We start from the raw sequence: 18,829 nt of genomic DNA on the forward strand, positions 1-18,829 counted from the left end.
ACATCGCATGCGGAGCCCATTGTGCCACTTCCTAAGCTCCCCCATTCTGGGGGTAAAGCTAAGAGGAAAAGATGTCCCAGTACCTCCAACTGCCACACCAGCTGTGCGCAGACACAGCCCTCCACAGCATGCACCTCCTTCGTGATTGGAGTGCCCACACGTCACACTGCACATTCCATGCTCCTGCGGTCCGAGAGATGTCCCCTGGATCTCTGGGCATGTCAAGCCTTTGCTCCCAATGGCACACCTAAACCTGTCATATCCACCCTTTCTGCTGCTCTTGGTACTGCAGCCCCCATCTGCCAGATTCACTGCTTCTCTTGGTACAGAGATGGCTGCTGGCAGTTGCTCATGAACTGCCCACACGGATAGCTCCATCGCTACCGGAGGTCTCTTCAGATTTGGAGGACTATTTGGCAGAGGAATTGTCATTCTTCTTCTACTAGTGTCCCTATGTGTGCTCCACTGCAGGTGTGCTCGCATCCCTGTGCTGCTGAAAAGAGAACTTCAGTAGCAGTGTCCGTTGGGCCCGCACATGTGCTGTCTCTCCTCGTGCTGCGCCCCGAGGCTGGCCAGCATGCAGAGGCTAACACTCCTCAGTTCCTTCTCAACTGCTCCTGGCTAGAGAGAGAGCCTTTAGCAGTCCATTAAGACTATTGTCTCAATCGACTTACCTATAATTAGTTAGTCTCCTAGTTATAGTTCTATTTGTAGTTTTTCCCTTTTCTTCAGTTTATCCTTGAAATAAAAAAAAACTTTATTTTTCTTCCCACCCTTTCCCCCAATGGGGTATGCCCAGCTCACGGGGCTTCAAGAAGTGCCTCACTTGTAAAGAGGCAATCCCTGATCGTGGATAAGTACTCTCAGTGCATTCGCTGCCTTGGGGAAGGCCACATACAACAGAAGTGTGGTCTTTGCCAACAGCTCTGGTCATGATCCAGCAAAGACAGAGCTCCGCCAGAAGATTATCTTCATAGAGGCAGTTCTCCAACCACAGTCACATGGTAGATGTGAGTCTTCCCCACAGCCTTTTACATCTAAGGGCTGTGGGTCGAAGAAGCAAGCTGCAGCCCCCTCTCACAAATCTTGTAAGAAGATCATGGGAACCCCCCATAGCAAGCCCCGAGATAACCGCAAGCAGTCACCATCTCACTTGGTACCTTCGACACTGAGGCATCTCAGTCCACCGCTCATGGAAACCGCCTGTAATTGGTACCACTGACAGGCTCATGGGCTCAAGTATCAAATCATCGGCACTGAAGGACAGGAGTAAGTACTCCTCTAAAAAGACGTTCTTGGTACGTGAACCTGCATCGGTATCCAACTGGCATACTGTGCTCAACTGGCACAGGAGGGACCGGTGCTGACAAGTCTCCCTGGCGCCACCACAGATGCTAGGACCATTGGTACAGATGGAACTCCACAATGCAAAAGACGTCCACATGCCAGGTGCACCAGAGTCCCCTCCTCTCTGTACCGAGACCTTTGCACCAAGCCTCTGCCAAGCATGAGAAATATCCCCACTGTCATACCATGCCCCTCCACTTTCCAGCAACAGTTCAGACAGCAAGCCAGAAGAGGGAGTATGATAGTATTTCTCCCAAGCTCCATATGGTGCTCACTACCAACAGACCTCAAGGTTATACCCACAGATGTCCCCACCACCACCATCCTGGTGTGGCCACCCATGGGTGCCATCACCAGGCTCTATGCCACCCCCACCATATGCTGCCAAATTGGGACCCTTGAGCAGCACACCGCTAACATGCCTCTCGAGCTCCGAGCCTTGCCTGAGAATCCTCGAGAGGCGCTCCCTTGGCCGTACCATCAAGGACTTCAGAACTCCTCAAGACTTCAAGGAACAGGAAGCAGGTACCGAGGAGGAAGTGATTCCAAGGATGACCACCACCACCACCTCCTCCTCCTCCTCTCCAGACAAAGCCATCATGTCTTCACCATTTTTGGCAGATGACTTTCATCTCTTTCAGGAACTGGCAAAGAGAGTGGCAGACACTCTCCTGATTCCATTGGAGAAAGTCATGGGTACCCACCATCAACTCCTTAATGTCCTCCATTCTTTGGCCTCCTCAAAGTTCGCCCTCCTGATTAATGAGGCCATTTTAGACCTAGCAAAGACTGTATGGCAAACCCTGACATCAATAGCCCCAAACTACAAGCAAGTGGGCAAAAAATACTATGTCCCTACTAAGGAATCGGAATTCCTTTTCTCCCAACCGCCACCCAACTCCACCATGGTAGATGCTGTCAACTCTTGTCTGACATCCTCCTTACACGGTATTTTTTCCAGACAAGGTTATGCTCAGACCACATGTAATATTCGTTCCTAAGGTAACTTCTCACTTTCACGTGAATCAGTTGATTCACCTTCCAATCTTCTACCCCAAGTCTCACCAAAACAACAGAGAGGCTATATCACATATCCTAGATGTCAGGAGAGCCCTGGCCTTCTACCTGGATAGGACAAAGGCTTTCAGGAAGTCCCCTAGGCTTTTTTTCTCCACAACAGAAAGATCCAGGGGCTCAGCAATATCACCCCAGACTTTCCAAGTGGGTCTCAAACTGAATCAGACATTGTTACCAAGTTCATAATGTGACCCCTCCAGATGCCATTTATACACACTTCACAAAGTCAATCTCCTCATCCATTGCCTTCCTCAAGGATGTCCCTATCTCAAAGATCTGTAGAGTGGCGATGTGGGTGTCAGTCCACAATCTTGCAAAAACACTCTGCAATTATTGGGGACTCCGCCTCCAATGCCATCTTCAGCTCCACAATGCTGTCATTTGTAACAGACCTGACTCTGAAGTCCCAATCCTCCAGAAGTGATAAATAATCTGGAGGATGGTGTAGATTGCACTCTCAGCAAATTTGCGGATGATACGAAACTGGGAGGAGTGGTAGATACGCTGGAGGGGAGGGATAGGATACAGAAGGACCTAGACAAATTGGAGGATTGGGCCAAAAGAAATCTGATGAGGTTCAATAAGGATAAGTGCAGAGTCCTGCACTTAGGACGGAAGAATCCAATGCACCGCTACAGACTAGGGGCCGAATGGCTAGGCAGCAGTTCTGCGGAAAAGGACCTAGAGGTGACAGTGCTGGATATGAGTCAGCAGTGTGCCCTTGTTGCCAAGAAGGCCAATGGCATTTTGGGATGTATAAGTAGGGGCATAGCAAGCAGATCGAGGGACGTGATCGTTCCCCTCTATTCGACATTGGTGAGGCCTCATCTGGAGTACTGTGTCCAGTTTTGGGCCCCATACTACAAGAAGGATGTGGATAAATTGGAGAGAGTCCAGCGAAGGGCAACAAAAATGATTAGGGGTCTAGAACACATGACTTATGAGGAGAGGCTGAGGGAGCTGGGATTGTTTAGTCTGCAGAAGAGAAGAATGAGGGGGGATTTGGTAGCTGCTTTCAACTACCTGAAAGGGGGTTCCAAAGAGGATGGCTCTAGACTGTTCTCAATGGTAGCAGATGACAGAACGAGGAGTAATGGTCTCAAGTTGCAGTGGGGGAGGTTTAGATTGGATATTAGGAAAAACTTTTTCACTATGAGGGTGGTGAAACACTGGAATGCGTCACCTAGGGAGGTGGTAGAATCTCCTTCCTTAGAGGTTTTTAAGGTCAGGCTTGACAAAGCCCTGGCTGGGATGATTTAACTGGGAATTGGTCCTGCTTCGAGCAGGGGGTTGGACTAGATGACCTTCTGGGGTCCCTTCCAACCCTGATATTCTATGATTCTATGATACTGCTCAGGAGTCTCCTACAGTTGTGCACCCATAGGGACACTACTTGAAGAAGAAGTTACTCACATTGTGCAAGGGGGGCATGTTCACACACTCTATGCACAGAAGCCATGCTACTTTGGTTCTGGTGCATCAGTCACAACATTGACATCTCAACCTCCTACACACCCTTTCTGGAACGCTCCCGTCCTCACTTTGCTAGTGGTGAATGCAGCGACTGAGCAGGCGAGACAGCACTCACATGCCTCCACCCTCCTGGATAGGGCAGCGAAATGCCTTGACCTTCTGGGCCATAAGGCATACTTCTGCGCTGCCATGCAATTCCACATCTCTAACAACCAGGCTTTGCTAGTGAAATTTGACTTTAATAACTATGCCAAGCTAAGTTCCTGGAGGATCTGCTGCAGGACAAACAGCAGTGTTTCCAGGCCCTGGTGGAGGAAGGTCACCTGACGGCCAAGGTCAGCCTCCAAGCTGTGGTGGATGCAGCGGATGCATTGTCCTGCTCTCTCACCACAGGTTTCATCATGCAGTGAAAGTCCTGGCAGCAATCCTCTGGCTTCCTCAGGAAGGTCCAGACCACCATCCAGGACCTCTCCTTCAATGAAAACAAGCTATTCTCTGCAAAGTCCCTCCACTCTTTGAAGGACTTGCGTGACGCTCCCATCTCTCGGGATATAGAATCATAGAAGATTAGTGCTGGAAGAAACCTCAGGAAGCCATCTAGTCCAACCCCCTGCTCAGAGCACGACCAACCCCAACTAAATCATCCCAGCCAAGGCTTTTTCAAGCCAGGCCTTAAAGACCTCTAAGGATGGAGATTCCACCACCTCCCTAGGTAATCCATTCCAGTGCTTCACCACCCTCCTAGTGAAATAGTTTTTTCCTAATATCCAACCTAGACCTCCCCCACTGCAACTTGAGGCCACTACTCCTTGTTCTGTCATCTGCCACCACTGAGAACAGCCAAGCTTCATCCTCTTTGGAACCCCCCTTCAGGTAGCTGAAGGATGCTATCAAATCCCCCCTCACTCTTCTGCAGACTAAATAAGCCCAGTTTCCTCAGCCTCTCCTCATAAATCCCCCATCCCCTTAATCATTTTCATTGCCCTCCACTGGACACTCTCCAATTTGTCCACATCCTTTCTGTAGTGGGGGGCCCAAAACTGGATGCAATACTCCAGATGTGGCCTCACCAGTGCCGAATAGAGAGCAATAATCACTTCCCTCGATCTGGTGGCAATTCTCCTACTAATGCAGCCCAATATGCCTTTAGCCTTCTTGGCAACAAGGGCACACTGTTGACTTATATCCAGCTTCTCGTCCACTGTAATCCCTAGGTCCTTTTCTGCAGAACTGCCACTTAGTCCCCAGCCTGTAGCAGTGCATGAGATTCTTTCTTCCTCAGTGCAGGACTCTGCACTTGTCTTTGTTGAACCTCATCAGATTTCTTTTGGCCCAATCCTCCAATTTGTCTAGGTCACTCTGGACCTTATCCCTACCCTCCAGCGAATCGACCTCTCCCCGCAGCTTAGTGTCATCCGCGAACTTCGTGAGGTTGCAATCCATCCCATCATCCAGATCATTAATGAAGATGTTGGACAAAACCGGACCTAGGACCAACCCCTGGGGCACTCCGCTTGATACTGGCTGCCAGCTAGACATTGAGCCGTTGAACACTACCTGTTGCACCTGACAATCTAGCCAGCTTTCTATCCACCTTCTAGTCCATTCTTCCCATCCATACTACTTTAACTTGCTGGCAAGAATTCTGTGGGAGACTGTATATCAAAAGCTTTGCTAAAGTCAAGGTATATCCGGTCATCCACTTTCCCCATATCCACAGAGCCAATTATCTCATCATAGAAGGCAATGAGGTTGGTCTGGCATGACTTGTCCTTGGTGAATCCATGTTGACTGTTCCTGATCACCTTCGTCTCCTCCAGATGCTTCTAAATGGATTCCTTGAGGACCTGCTCCATAATTTTTCCAGGGACTGGGGTGAGGCTGATGGATCTGTAGTTCACCGGATTCTCTTTCCTCCCTTTTTTAAAGATGGGAACTATATTTGTCTTTTTCCAATTGTCCGGGACCTCCCCCAGTTGCCATGAGTTTTCAAAGATAATGGCCAATGGCTTTGCAATCACGTCAGCCAACTCTCTCAGCACCCTCGGATGCATTGCATCAATCCCCATAGACTTATGTATGTCCAGTTTTTCTTAATGGTCCTTAACCTGTTCTTTCACCTGTTCATATACACATTGGCACCCTGTTGAAAGTAACAGAGATCACCTTTCTGCATGCTCCCTATGCCCTGTATCAGGTCACCTACCCTTGGTATCAGGAGTCTGCACGACACCGCCCCCAGTCCACAGGGCTTCTACTCCCTGTACTTTCTCATCCTGAAAAGGAGAGGATGACTCTGCCCTATACTTGATCTCCAACTACTCAATACATGTATCAGGAAAACCAGGTTCTGTATAGTGACGCTCGCTTCCATCATCCCCTCCCTCTCCTAGGGGCGTAGTTTGCAGCTCTCGACATGAAGTATGTGTGCTACCACATCGACATCAATCTAGCGCACCGCAGGCTTCTTTGCTTCTGCATGGGCAACAGCCACTACCAGTTCAGATTTCTCCCCTTTGACACTGCGATGGCCCCAAGACTCTTCACCAAAGTCTTTGTGGTCATGGCTGCTCCAACTCAGACTACTGGGGTACTCTGTGTTCCCTTTCTTAGACAACTGGCTTCTGGGGCCAGCATCCCTCCCCAAGATGGCGTTGGCCATCTGTCCTCTCCACTTTCTTCTCACCACTCTAGATGTCTGTTTCAATGAGGAGAAATCTGTGCTCATCCTGATGCAGACAGTCCACTTAATCAGAGCATGCCTGAATTCTGTAGCAACACAGGTCTTTCTCCTGGCAGGCCATTTCGCTGCCCTGCCCTGATGGGCCTGTGCTACAACCCACACACCACGGTGCACTGCTGTCTCTGTCTCCTTGGGCATATGGCAGCCTGCACCCATGTGATGCTGCATGCCCATCTGCACATGCGCTGTCTACAGTTGTGGCTCCTATCAGTCTGCAGCCCATACTTGGACCACGTGGTCACCACACTGATTGTCTCCCATCCAGTCCAGGCCTCCCTCACATAGTGGACAACCCTTCCAAGACGATGATAGGCACCTACTTTGCCACTCCTTTCCTAACCACCACCCTCACCATGGATACCTCTCTAACCAGTTGGAGTGCCCACCTGGGCAGCCATGCCACCCAAGGGGCTTGGACTCAGCTTGAAGCTCGCATGCACCTCAATATCCTGGAGATGCAGGTGGTCCGCCTCACCTGCCACATGTTCCTGACCCTTATCCGAGCTCTCCACATTCAGCTCTTTCTAACAATGCCACTGCAGTGGTATACATAAACAGATGGGAGGGCACCAAGTCCTAGTCGCTTTGTGCGGAGTCCATCCGCTTCTGGAACTAGTGTATCCACCACAATGTCATACTCCATGTGGCGTGCCTCCTGCAAGTGGAGATATCTCTTTCGGACATGCTCAGATGGACCTGGTACCTCAGTAGTCTGCAGAAGAGAAGAATGAGGGGGGATTTGATAGCTGCTTTCAACTACAGAAAGGGGGTTCCAAAGAGGATGGATCTAGACTGTTCTCAGTGGTACCAGGTGACAGAACAAGGAGTAATGGTCCCAAGTTACAGTGTGTGTGGGGGGGGTTACGTTGGATATTAGGAAAAACTTTTTCACTAGGAGGGTGGTGAAGCACTGGAATGGGTTACCTAGGGAGGTGGTGGAATCTCCTTCCTTAGAGGTTTTTAAGGTCAGGCTTGACAATGCCCTGGCTGGGATGATTTAGTTGGCGATTAGCCCTGCTTTGAGCAGGGGGGTTGGACTAGATGACCTCCTGAGGTCCCTTCCAACCCTGATATTCTATGATTCAATGATCAATCACAAGTGGGAGCTACACGATCCCACTCTCTGCTTCATCTGCCATGCCTGGGACACCCTTCACTGGGACTTGTTCACCACTCACAAAAAACACAAGTTTCCCCTCTACAGCTCCTGGGGGCACCACGGAGTGCAATTCCCAGGGCAATGTTCTCCTCATTCTGTGGCGGGACGGTCTCTGCTATGCCTTCCCCCTCCCCCATTCCCCTCCTTCCTGAAATACTGCACAGGATCTGCTGCAATTGAGCCACAGCCCTACTGATAGCTCTGTTTTGCTCTGACCATTCTGGTTTCCAAACCTACTTACTCTCCGCCCGCCCCTCACGCTGCCGGACCTCCTCACCGAGCACCAGGGCAGAGTTCAACATCTCAGCGCAGGCCCGCTTTGCCTCACAGCATAGTTTTTGGATGGGACTCACATGTAAACAATGTCTGCTTGACATCAGTACATCACATACTTAAACAGCAGACAAGAACATAAGAATGGCCATACTGGATCAGACCAAAGGTCCATCTAGTCCAATATCCTGTTTTCCAACAATGGCCAATGCCAGGTACTTCAGAGGGAATTTAACAGAACAGGTAATCATCAAGTGATCCATCCCCTGTCGCCCATTCCCAGCTTCTGGCAAACAGAAGCTAAGGACACCATCCCAGCCCGTCCTGGCTAATAACCACTGTCCTCCATGAATTTATCTAGTTCTTTTTTGAACTCTGTTATAGTCTTGGCCTTCACAACATCCTCTGGCAAAGAGTTCCACAGATTGACTGAGCGTTGTGTGAAGAAATAATTCCTTTGGTTTGTTTTAAACCTGCAGCCTATTAATTTCATTTGGTGATCCCAGGCTCTTGTGCTATGAGAAGGAGTAAATAACACTTATTTACTTTCTCCACACCAGTCATGATTTTATAGACCTCTATCAAATCCCCGCCCCTTAGTTGTCTCTTTTCCAATCTGAAAAGTCCCAGTCTTATTAATCTCTCCTAATATGGAAGATGTTCAATATCCCTGATCATTCCCCCCGCCCCCCTTTTAACTACCTTTTCCAATTCCAGTATTGCTCTTTTTGAGATGGGGTGACCACTGCATGCAGTATTCAAGATGTGGGCGTATCGTGGATTTATATAGAGGCAACATATTTTCTGTCTTACTATCTATCACTTTCTTAATGATTCCCAACATTCTGTTAACTTTTTTGACTGGCGCTGCATATTCAGTGGGTGTTCCCAGAGAGCTATCCACAATGACTCCAAGATCTCTTTCTTGAGTGGTAACCGCTAATTTTGACCCCCCATCATTGTATATGTATAGTTGGGATTTTTTTCCGATGTTTATTACTTTGCATTTATCAACATTGGAAATTCATCTACCATTTTGTTGCCCAGTAACCCAGTTTTGTGAGATTCCTTTGTAACTCTTCACAGTCTGTTTTGCACTTAACTATCTTGAGTAGTTTTGAATCATCTGCAAATTTTGCCACCTCCTGTTTACCTCTTTTTCCAGATTGTTTATAAATATGTTGAACAGTACTGGTCCCAGAACAGACCCCTGTGGGACACCACTTTTTACTTCTCTCCATTCTGAAACCTGACCATTTATTCCTATCTTTTGTTTCCTGTCTTTTAGCCTGTTACTTATCAATGAGAGAACCTTCCCTCTTACCCCATGACAGCTTACTTTGCTTAAGAGCCTTTGGTGAGGGATCTTGTCAAAGGCTTTCTGAAAATGTAAATACACTATATCCACTGGATCCCCCTTCTCCATATGCTTGTTGATCCCTCTCAAAGAATTCTAGCAGATTGGTGAGGCATGATTTCCCTTTACAAAAACTATGTTGACTCTTCCCTAACAAATCATGTTCATCTAGATGAGCTTCCACACGAGCTTCCTATGCTGTGAAATGGAAGCGTTTCACCTCCTGGACGCAATGCCAGCATTTTTCCCTTAGTAATGTCTCTGTCCCCAACATCCTGCACTACTTCCTGGATTTTAAGACCTCAGGCCTTGCTCTCAGCTCGGTCCAAGTCCACTTCGTGGCACTTAATGCCTTCCTTCCACCAGTGGATGTCCACTTGGTGTTTTCCCACCACCCGATTTCTGAAAGGGCTGATGAACGCTTCCCACCAGTCCTTAAACCAACGCCCCCCTGGAACCTCAATCTTGTACTTTCCACCTTCATGAGACCTCCCTTCAAGCCCCTGGCCACATGCTTCCTCTCACACTTAACCATGAAGGTCATATTTGTCATGGCAATCGCTTCTGCTAGGCAGGTCAGCGAATTGGAAGCCATGATGGTTGACCTCCCCCATAAACTTCCATAAAAAGTTTCATTACACCTTCACCCTAAGTTTCCCGAAAGTGGTCTTTGAGTTCCACCTCAGCCAGTCCATCCACCTCCCGGTCTTCCATCCTAAGTCACGCGTCACTCCAGCAGGCAGGACTCTGCACTCATTGGATGTCCGCTGTGCACTTGTGTTCTACCTTGACAGGACCCACGTCTCTTGCGCCTCTTCACACCTTTTAATAGCCATTGCAGAAAGGTCACAAGCCCTTTCTTCACAGCACATATCAAAGTTCATCTCTATATGCATCATAGAGTGCTACAATAGTCAGGATTACAGCCCACTGCGTCACATGCAGCTACCTCAGCCTCCCTAGTGGATATCCCCTGGCAAGACATATACCGGGTGGCGACCTGGCGCTCTGTGCATATTTTCACCACTCACTGTGCCATCGCCCAGAGAGCGATGGAAGATGCGGCTGTGGGCTGTCTCATCCTGCAGACAGCGATACATTGTTTGTCCTCTCACCCAACTCCAAGCTGATTGCTGCGTTTGGATACATATAGGGACCATCACTTGAAGAAGAAAAGGAGGTTACTTACCTGTAACTGGATGTGTGGTCCCTATTTGTATTCCAGTACCCAATCACTGTCCCCTCTAGTACAGACTGCGCTACTCAGTGCAAAGAGGGTGACTGAAGGACCATTGCCCTCATAGCCTCTTATAACCTCACCTGGAGCACGAGGTAATCTATGACGCATGTCAATGGACACTGCTACGGAAAACTTCCTGCTCCAGTGTGTGGTGCGCATGTGCACCCAAGTTTGGAATACAAATAGGGACCACATACCTTGAAGAACCTCCAGTTACAGGTAAGTAATTTCCTCTTTCATGACTACTATGTTTACAAAATCTCAGCCATGATGTTATGTGCATTATGGTAGTAGTCTACTTTGTTTTATTCAAACAGGAACGTCCAGATAATCCATGGGGCAAGATATCTGTTAATCTTTATTTTGATGGGATGTCACTTTCTTCCTTTATGGCATACCACAAACACTGCGTTTTTGAAGATTGTCAGGATATATCAGATCTGGTAAGTAAGATTTAATTTTTGTTTTTGCTGCTCTAGTGGCTCTAAAAGATTAAATATTTAATCAGTTTGTGGTTGTGACCTTTTCCCTAGGTTATTGTCATTATTACTTTGTCACATTTTAATGCCTGTTAGGTTTGTTATATATTACTTATGTCTGAAAGTGTATATATCAGCAATGTCAAAGGCATAGTTTCCAAGTAGCAAAAAACATAGGTACAACTTCTTGCCAAAGCGACATGGAAATTCCTAGGGAATTGCAAACTCTTTGCTCTTGAATTCATCCATAGTAACAGTACTGAAAATGATGGCTACTTAATTTAAAATGTTATTAATGAATTTATTATTGTAAACTGATATAAAACTTCCTTATGGAGTATCATCCAAAAGGTACAATAGTTAACGTCAGAAAATCATTTAAACTCTCAAATTATTTTTAAGGACACTTATTCAGTAAGATATCTGATTCTCCCTACTTCTTCTGATTTGGTTTCTCTAGAAGTGGCAGAAACTTCAGGGGGAGTGGCTTTTTCTCACTTCATCCTGAATAACATTTCCTCTTTATGGAGAGGGAGGAAGCCAAGATTTTTCTTCTATGCTTTGTTTTTGCTCCACTTTATATTCACTGCTCTGCACTTTGTCACAGAATCATAGAAATGTAGGGCTGGAAGGGACCTCAGGAAGTCAAGTCCCGTCCCCTGTGGTGAGGCAAGACCAAGTAAAGCTAGACCACCCAGATAGGTATTTGTCCAGCCTTGTCTTAACCTCCAATGATGGGGATGACTCAGCCTCTCTTGAGAGCATATTCCACAGCTTAACTACCCTTATAGTTAGAAAGTTTTTCCTAATATCTAATCTTAATCTCCCTTGCTTCAGAATAAGCTATTACTACTTATCCTAGTTCCAGTGGACATGGAAAACAATCGATCCACATTCCTTTTTGTAACAGCCCTTACCATATTTGAAGACTATTAGGAGGTCACCCTCGGTTGTCTTTTCTCAAGAGTAAAGATGTCCAGTTTCTCTAAACTTTTCTCAAAGGTCAAGTTTTCTAAGCCTTTTATCTTTTTTTTACTATCCTCTGCACTCTCTCCAATTTGTCCACCACTTTGCTGAAATATGGAGCTCAGAATTGGACACAGTACTCCAGCTGAGGCCGCATGAGTGCCAAAGACAGTGGGACAGTTACGTCACATGTCTTACATTCAACACTCCTGCTAATACATGCCTGAATTATATTCGCCTTTTTTGCAGCTGCATCACATTGTTGACTCATGTTCAATGCACAATTCATTTTAACCTCCAGATCTTTTTCAGCAGTACTACCACCTAGCTAATTTATTCCCCATTTTGTAGTTGTGCATTTGATTTTTCCTTCCTAAGGGTAGAACTTGCCTTTATTGAATTTCACCTTGTGGATTTCAGACCAATTCTCCAATTTGTCAAGGTCATTTTGAATTATAATCCTTTCCTCCAAAGTCCTAACAACCTCTCCAAGCTCTGTGTCATCCACAAGTTCTATAAGTATATTCTCCACTCCATTATTCAAGTAATTTAATGAAAATATTGAAAGGTACCAGACCCAGGACTGACTCATGTGGGACTCTACTAGATAAATCTCTCCAGTTTGACTGCAGAGTGTTGACAAACTAGTTTTTGAGTATGGTCTTTCAATTAGGTGTGTATCCACCTTATAGTCATTTCATCCCTTCTCCCATTTAGTTGTGCCCAAAAATGCACAGTTGTTGTTACAAGTATTGGGTAACTATTTTCAACCATATTTTTGAGAGAAGTTGTGAAGTGATGCAAAAGGGAACCTGGTTTTTTGAGGGTTGTTGAAAGTACCCAATCACACCTCAAAGTTCAAGGAGGGTTGTTGGTCCATCCTTAAATTGGTTAGTCTCTAAGGTGCCACAAGTACTCCTTTTCTTTTTGCGAATACAGACTAATGCGGCTGCCACTCTGAAACTAGAAAATACTGCAATTTTTTACATATGGAATCCATTTCTGTTAATGAATTGGCCAAATCCTGCAGTTCTCAGACAAAATTCCCATTGGAACTCAATGGAAATTTTGTTTGAATGCAGACTGCAGAATCAGGTTCTAAAGCCTCAATCCATGAAAGTACTTGAATATGTTCTTTATTCCCACTGATATCAGTGAGAGTTAAATGTTTTCCTGAAGAAAGGCAGCCTGTATATATTATGAATTAAGGAAATATTTCCTGAAAAATCTGCTGTTAAGTGTTAAGATTTATCGACATATTTTAGGTGTTTATAAGGCCCCTATTACACTGGTACCTAAATTGAACTGTACTTGCTTTTTAGGAAATAATAAATTACAGTGAAAAGTGTTTTGAGGATAACTGTAAAATCAGCTATGAGGTAAGTTTCAATGTTTAGCGTGGGTGGGTTTAGATTTTGTGGGTTTCTTACAATTGATCACTAAAATTCATTACCTTACCTAATCCTTTTGTGCCAGGTCCCAGTCTCTGTTTTGGTCAGATCCCTCCTAAAGACTTGCTTCCTTCTTGAAATGGTTGAAACCCTTCTTTATTGTTAAAGAAAAATTTTAAAATTGACTTTTCAGTATTTCAGCCATTTTTAAGTCACTTGCAAAGTGCATTATATATTGTACTGTTGCTTTAGGAGGGAAGCCATGGATTGGTTTTTAGCATTTGCTGTTGACTAATGCCTTGGCTGTACCTCTATTTTATCTTTTAGTGGAGAAATTACACCTTATTATCAGTGCGTTATTCTGCTGTAGTATCTTCTTGTTCTTGGCCTCAAATAAAGTACATATCGTAAGAATAGCCGTACTGGGTCAGACCAATGGTCCATCTAGCCCAGTATCCTGTCCTTTAACAATGGCCAATTCCAAATGCTTCAAAAGGAATGTGCAGAACAGGGAAATTATCAAGTGATCCATCCCCTGTTGTCCAGTCCCACATCTGGCAGTCAGAGGCTTCGGGACACCCAGAGAGTGGGGGTCGTGTATCCCTGACCATCTTGGCTAGTAGCCATTGATGGACTTTTCTTCCATTAACTTATCTAATTCTTTTTTGAATCCAGTTTCAGTTTTGGCCGTCGCAACATCTTGTGGCAGTGAGTTCCACAGACTGTTTGTGTGAAGAAGTACTTCCTTTTGTTTGTTTTAAAACTGCTGCCTACTAATTTCATTGGGTGATCTCGGGTTCTTGTGTTATGTGTAAGGTTCCATGTTTGTCACAGATTCCGTGACTTTCTGTGACCTCCATGACTTCTGCAGCAGCTGGTGTGCCTGGTCTGGGGGCCGCCTGAACAGCTCAGGCAGTCCCTGGGCCATTCGAATTGGCTGCTGCTGGGGCAGTCTCACCCCCCCGCGCTCAGCAGCAGGAGTTTGGGGGGTTGGGGTGTGGGGCAGTGCTTACCTAGGGTGGGCTCCCCAGAAAGTCTACAGGAACTCCCCTCCCTCAGTTCCTAGCTCCATGTGCCAACTCTGCTGGCAGACACCGCCCCAACAGCTCCCATTGGCCGCGGTTCCCAGCCAATGGGAGCTTTAGAACTGGGCATTGGGGCCAAGTAGAGGCAGCATGTGGAGGTTGGGAGCCTGCCCCAGCCCTGCCAACCCTCCCCTTGAGCAGCTGCTGTGCCCCCCGACCCCCAGCTGCACCCTCCCCCAGCACCCACAGTGCCCCCCAGGGCATTCCCCGAAGCCGCCCCCCTCGCCCCCACCAAGTTTTAGTCAGGGGCATATAGTAAAAGTCATGGACAGGTCATGGGCTGTGAATTTTTGTTTAGTGCCCATGACATGTCCGTGACTATTACTAAAAATACCCAGGACTAAAACGTAGTAGTCTCTTTTCCAAGCTGCATAGTCCCCCAGTCTTTTTTAAAATCCATTCTCAAATGGAAGCTGTTCCATGCCCTTTTCTGTACCTATTCCAATTCTTATATTATCTTTTTTGAGAGAGGGTGACCATAACTGCATACAGTATTCGAGGAGTGGGCATACTGTGGATTTAAATAGTGGCATTATGATATTTAGTGTTTTATTATCTACCCCTTTCCCAATGGTTCCTAATACTCTTTTAGCTTTTTTGCTAGCAGCTGCACATTGAGCAGGTGTTTTCTGAGAACTATCCACAGTGACTCCAAGATCTTTGTGTGGCAACGGATCATTTAGACCACATCATTTAAAATGTATAGTTGTGATTATTGTTTCCAATATGCATTACTTCGCATTTATCAACACTGAATTTCATTTGCCGTTTTGTTTCACAGTCACCCAGTTTTGTGGGATCCCTTTGTAACTCTTCACAGTCAGCTTTGGACTTAACTATCTGGAGTAATTTTGTATCATCTGCAAACTTTGCCAACTCACTGTTTACTCCTTTTTCTAGATCATTTATGAATATGTTGAACAGCACTGGTCCCAGTACAAATCCCTGGGGGACACCACTGTTTACCTCTCTCTGTTCTGAAAACTGACCATTTACTGCTACCCTTTGTTTCCTGTCTTTTAACCAATTACTGATCCATGAGAGGACTTCCCCTCTTACCCATTACTGCTTACTTTGCTTAAGAGCCTTTAGTGAGGAACCTTGTCAAAGTAGTGACATCATTTTATTTTTTAATATCTTAACTATTTAGGAGTACCTCTGAATAGCTTTTCTTTAAATATTTACATCGTCCTCCAACAAAATTTGTGCATTGACCGATTTAGTTCTCTAACCTCTGCTTAAAAATGGAAGATAAGAAAAATGAAACCAAGGAAAATTTGAATTTGATTTGATTTTTCTTTGTCATCAGGAATGTCTTGTTTACCTTATTTGAGTCTATACAAATAACTCCTCTGTAGTTAATCAGAAGTCATAGAAGGGCAAACTTGCAATTAGTTACCAAAATGTGAAGCCTAACTAAATCCTGTCTTGTTGTAGGAGTTGCTGTTATCCGACGCAGGGGCCCCTGTTTTGCCACCATATACAACGCTAACACTACCTATTCCAGGAGAACTTTTTCCTGTTAGTGTTAAGCACCTTGTGTCACCTAATGAGGTATATGTTATAAAAGTTTGTTTAATAACTGTTACAGGATATGACTGCCTCTTTCCAGTCTTGTGGACACTATCATGGAAATATCAGTTGTCAGCATACAAGCATTTGTGGTTATCAGTTATTGATAATTTAAATCTGTATCAGTTAATTAAATTACAGCATGTCAGATATTTATATAGTGACTCAAATATTTGGGTGGCGGGAGTGTTTGAGAAATAAATAATCCTGTCTCTATTCTTTAAAAAATATTCTCAATGTCATGTTCACGTTATAGGCATGACCTTTAAAAAGCAGATGCCTCCTTGCACACACAAGCTATGCTGGCAGGAGTATATATTATAGTAGGATCACCCATTCCGGACAGGTCAAAGAGTAGGAGCCAGACTAAGGCAATCCACTAGCCCACCTGGTAGCGGGTTAAGAGTGGGCTAACAACCTACTCCTGTATAAAACAAAGTAATTACAGAAACCTATACAACTGCTCTGTTCAACAAACTCAATCCAACTTTAATTCAAATAGACCTAGAAGAGAGATGAAAACATGAAGTGGCCAAACCCCCAAGGAAGCTACTCTACTGATGAATTTGCTCTCTCCAAAATCCATTACCAAAATTGGTACGTGGCATGTGTGGACACTAACATGAGGCTGGTAAAACAGTCAAAGTAACAAAAGAAATGGGGAGATACAAATTAGATGTACTTGGCCTAAGTGAAATGAGATGGGTTATATCAGGACAAATCACTTTGTCATCTGGACACATCCTACTATATTCTGGATTACCGAATGCCAGTGATATACACAGAGGGGTGTGGGTCTGATAAAATCAAGAGGGGCAACTAAAAGCCTGATAGAATGGGCACCAGTTTCAAAAAGGATTAGAATAGTACAATTTTCATCAAAGTTCCAGAAAGTGTCTGTTCAATGTTGTTCTTCAAGTGGTTGTTTATGTCCATTCCACATTAGGTGTGCATGCACTGTGTGCACAAGCGTTGGAAGGTTTTTCCCATAGCAGCTCCCTGCGGGCCCCCCGAGTGGCACCACTGCGCCCCGCCTGTATACCCACGCCGGCCCAACCCCCTCCAGTTCCTTCTTACCGTCCATGGCGACGTTGGAACAACCTCTCTCTCTTTCTGGTAGAAGAGCAGTCCCTTAGCCTTAGAGTAGCTGTTATCAGTTCGTTTACATATGGACTGTGAACACTTAAGTGATTAGGTGCTTGGAGGCCTCCAGCACTGGCCCTGGGCCACGGGGCATGCCGCAGGCCCACGGCTTCAAGGCTTGTGCCACGTGCCGCAAACCTATGCCAGTTAGTGACCCCCCACGACTCGTGTCTACGTTGCCTGGGGGACGGACATCAAACTGAAAGGTGTAGGATTTGCAAGGATTTCAAGCCAAGGACAGGGAAAGAAAGAGACTTTCGACTAAAGCAACTGTTGATGGAGGCCGCATTGCAGCCACCGGGCCCGGAGTGCCCAATGCTGGCTCAGGCTTCCTCAGTGCATAGTGCCCCGGAGCCGTTGGGAGACCCGGCACTGACGAAGCACCGTAAACTGATGGCCCCGGAGTGCCAGGCGAGGCCCCAGCACCAATCGTCCTCCCCGGTGTGGCCCCCGGCACAGCCTAAAGGAAGGCGTGGCCTCCCAAGGCACCGAGCACCGACAAGAATGGAAAGGCCGCTGTACCGGCGCTGACACAGGCTGTCCCGGCGGTACAAGCCCCACTGAGCCCAGACCTAAGTGAGCTCAGTGTGGATGATGGGCTCGAGGGCATAATGGATCAGCCCTCTATGCCTGGCACCTTTGAGGCCACAAAGGACCTCATCGAGCTGTTGGCGGCAAGCCCGGTGCCATACCATGGACTCCCGCCCCGGCCTGAGCCCAGGGCCCCTGCCACGGGAGATGGGGAGCAGGAGGACCAACCAGAGGGGTCGAGCAGCAGCTAATCTCCTCATCTTCCCCCGATGAGGCGGTGGCGGGTACAGAGGTATCCGGCCCTTCGCCAATAGACCATAGAGCCCACCAGGAACTGCTGCGCAGAGTTGCCAAATATTTGGCGTTGCAGGCCAAGGAGACAGTTGAGCAGGAGGACCACATGGTGGACATTTTGAGCCCTGAAGGGCCATCCAGAATAGCACTCCCGCTCATTAAGACCATTCAGTCTAACTATAAGACTATATGGCAGACCCCAGCCTCTAGCACTCCAACGGCTAAAGGAGTGGAACGTAAATACTTTGCCCTTTCTAAGGGCTATGAGGTCCTATTCTTCCACCCAAGTCCATGCTCCCTAGTGGTTTCGGCGGTGAGCAAAAGGGAGTGCCATGGACAGCAGGCCCTGGCCCCTAAGGCCAAGAAGGCAAAATCGCCTGGACCTTTTTGGTAGAAAGGTATACTCATCTGGGGGCCTTCAGTTGAGTATTGCTAACCAGCAAGCCATCCTCAACAGGCACAATTTCAACTCCTGGGTGGCGGTGGGGAAGTTGAAGGACAACCTCCCACAGTGTTCCCAACAGGAGTTCACAGCCCTGGTGGACGAGGGCAAGGCAGTAGCCAAGACCTCTCTCCAGGCTTCCTTGGATTCGGCAGATGTGGCGGCTAGAACAGTCGTGTCGGGGTGGTCATGAGGCGCTCGGCGTGGCTCCAGGAGTCAGGCCTGCCCCCCGAGGTCCAGAATACACTCCATGACCT

General features: G+C 46.7%; 1 protein-coding gene across 1 annotated transcript in view; it reads left to right on the top strand.

Moving 5' to 3' along the window:
- The window catches only part of RNF17 (ring finger protein 17), a 200,654-nt gene that overhangs the window by 160,388 nt on the left and 21,437 nt on the right, over window positions 1-18,829 (top strand). Inside the window, exons 33-35 of the mRNA XM_077805985.1 lie at window positions 10,987-11,112; window positions 13,437-13,493; window positions 16,028-16,144. Of these exons, the coding sequence (XP_077662111.1) occupies window positions 10,987-11,112; window positions 13,437-13,493; window positions 16,028-16,144 (300 nt within the window). The remainder of the gene's footprint in view (window positions 1-10,986; window positions 11,113-13,436; window positions 13,494-16,027; window positions 16,145-18,829) is intronic.

Source organism: Eretmochelys imbricata, chromosome 1 (assembly GCF_965152235.1).
Source record: "Eretmochelys imbricata isolate rEreImb1 chromosome 1, rEreImb1.hap1, whole genome shotgun sequence".
NCBI classification, from domain to species: domain Eukaryota; kingdom Metazoa; phylum Chordata; order Testudines; family Cheloniidae; genus Eretmochelys; species Eretmochelys imbricata.